The following is a 1,197-nucleotide window of genomic DNA, read 5'->3' on the forward strand; positions in this document are numbered from 1 at the left end:
TCACTCTCACACACACACACACACACACTCACTCACTCACTCACTCTCTCACACACACAGAGACACACACTCACACTCACACACACACACATACACTCTCTCACACACACACACCGCAGAGCAATGCCTAAAAGCTGCTATGTGACAAGGTGTACAGCAAACAAGCTTAAAAACCCAGAACTACGTTTTTATAAGCGGTCAACCCAAAAAACGAGCGTTTAGGACACAGTTGTAGATGTCGGGGTATTTCACGTTGGGCCATTCAGTTAGATCATTTCTCAAACAAAAGGAAGGTAAGGAAAAGGGACACTGACATAGACCAATAGAATTTAGTTTCTTAATATATCTCCTCCTCTCAGATTCACATCGGGTGGTGAAATAATACTTTGACATGGTTAAAAACAATGAACAATGAATGTTTCCTGTCTCCGATTACGTTTCCATCCAGCGGGCGCAGTTCTCAGAGTAATAGACACGTTGCGCTCTACTTTTGTGTCCTAAACGCTTGTTTTTTGAGTCGACAGCTTATAAAAACGTAGTTCTGGGTTTTTTAGCTTGTTTGCTGTACACCTTGTCACATAGCAGCTTTTAGGCATTGCTCTGTTTTTTGTTATAAGTCAGAAATGACAAGGAGGCAGCTTCCCGCAATAGAAAGTCAATGGAGAGCGTTGGCTTGTTTTCCCCCCGGTGGGCGTGGTTTTCAGATTATGACGCGGGTCGCTCTGTCTCTATTGCATGAAGCGCTATATAAATAAAACAAGACAAGTACAGTATTGTGGAATCTAATCAGCTGCAGGTTTAATCCGAGAGAGAGACTGAGTGTGAAGTGTAACGCGTGTTTCAGGCTGCTGGATCTGTCTGCTGCTCTGCGCTATGAGGACGTGGACATGGACAGCTGTTTACTAGAGGAGAGACCCAAACGTGTGGTTCTGCCTGATGAGCTGGAGGCGGAGCCGACCTCTGACCCCGCCACGCGACCCCTGTCACCCCCGGTGGAGCTGAGCGCGCTCACACCCGGCAGCAGCAGCGTGAGTCACAGACACACACACTCACTCACTCACTCACTCACTCACTCACTCGCTCACACACACGCACGCACGCGTGCACGCACACACACACTCTCACACACACACGCACACACTCTCTCACACACACACACACACACTCTCACACACACTCACACACACACTCACTCAC

At 47.9% G+C, this 1,197-nt stretch overlaps 1 protein-coding gene across 1 annotated transcript in view; it reads left to right on the forward strand.

Moving 5' to 3' along the window:
- LOC107747483 (laminin subunit alpha-1-like) overlaps positions 1–1,197 on the forward strand; it is a gene marked incomplete at its 5' end in the record, with an annotated part of 32,125 nt that overhangs the window by 24,390 nt on the left and 6,538 nt on the right. The window contains one exon of the mRNA XM_016562012.1: positions 845–1,028. Within this exon, the coding sequence (XP_016417498.1) occupies positions 845–1,028 (184 nt within the window). The remainder of the gene's footprint in view (positions 1–844; positions 1,029–1,197) is intronic.

The sequence above is a fragment of the Sinocyclocheilus rhinocerous genome, unplaced genomic scaffold (assembly GCF_001515625.1).
Source record: "Sinocyclocheilus rhinocerous isolate Xijiao unplaced genomic scaffold, SAMN03320098_v1.1 scaffold6552, whole genome shotgun sequence".
NCBI lineage: Eukaryota > Metazoa > Chordata > Actinopteri > Cypriniformes > Cyprinidae > Sinocyclocheilus > Sinocyclocheilus rhinocerous.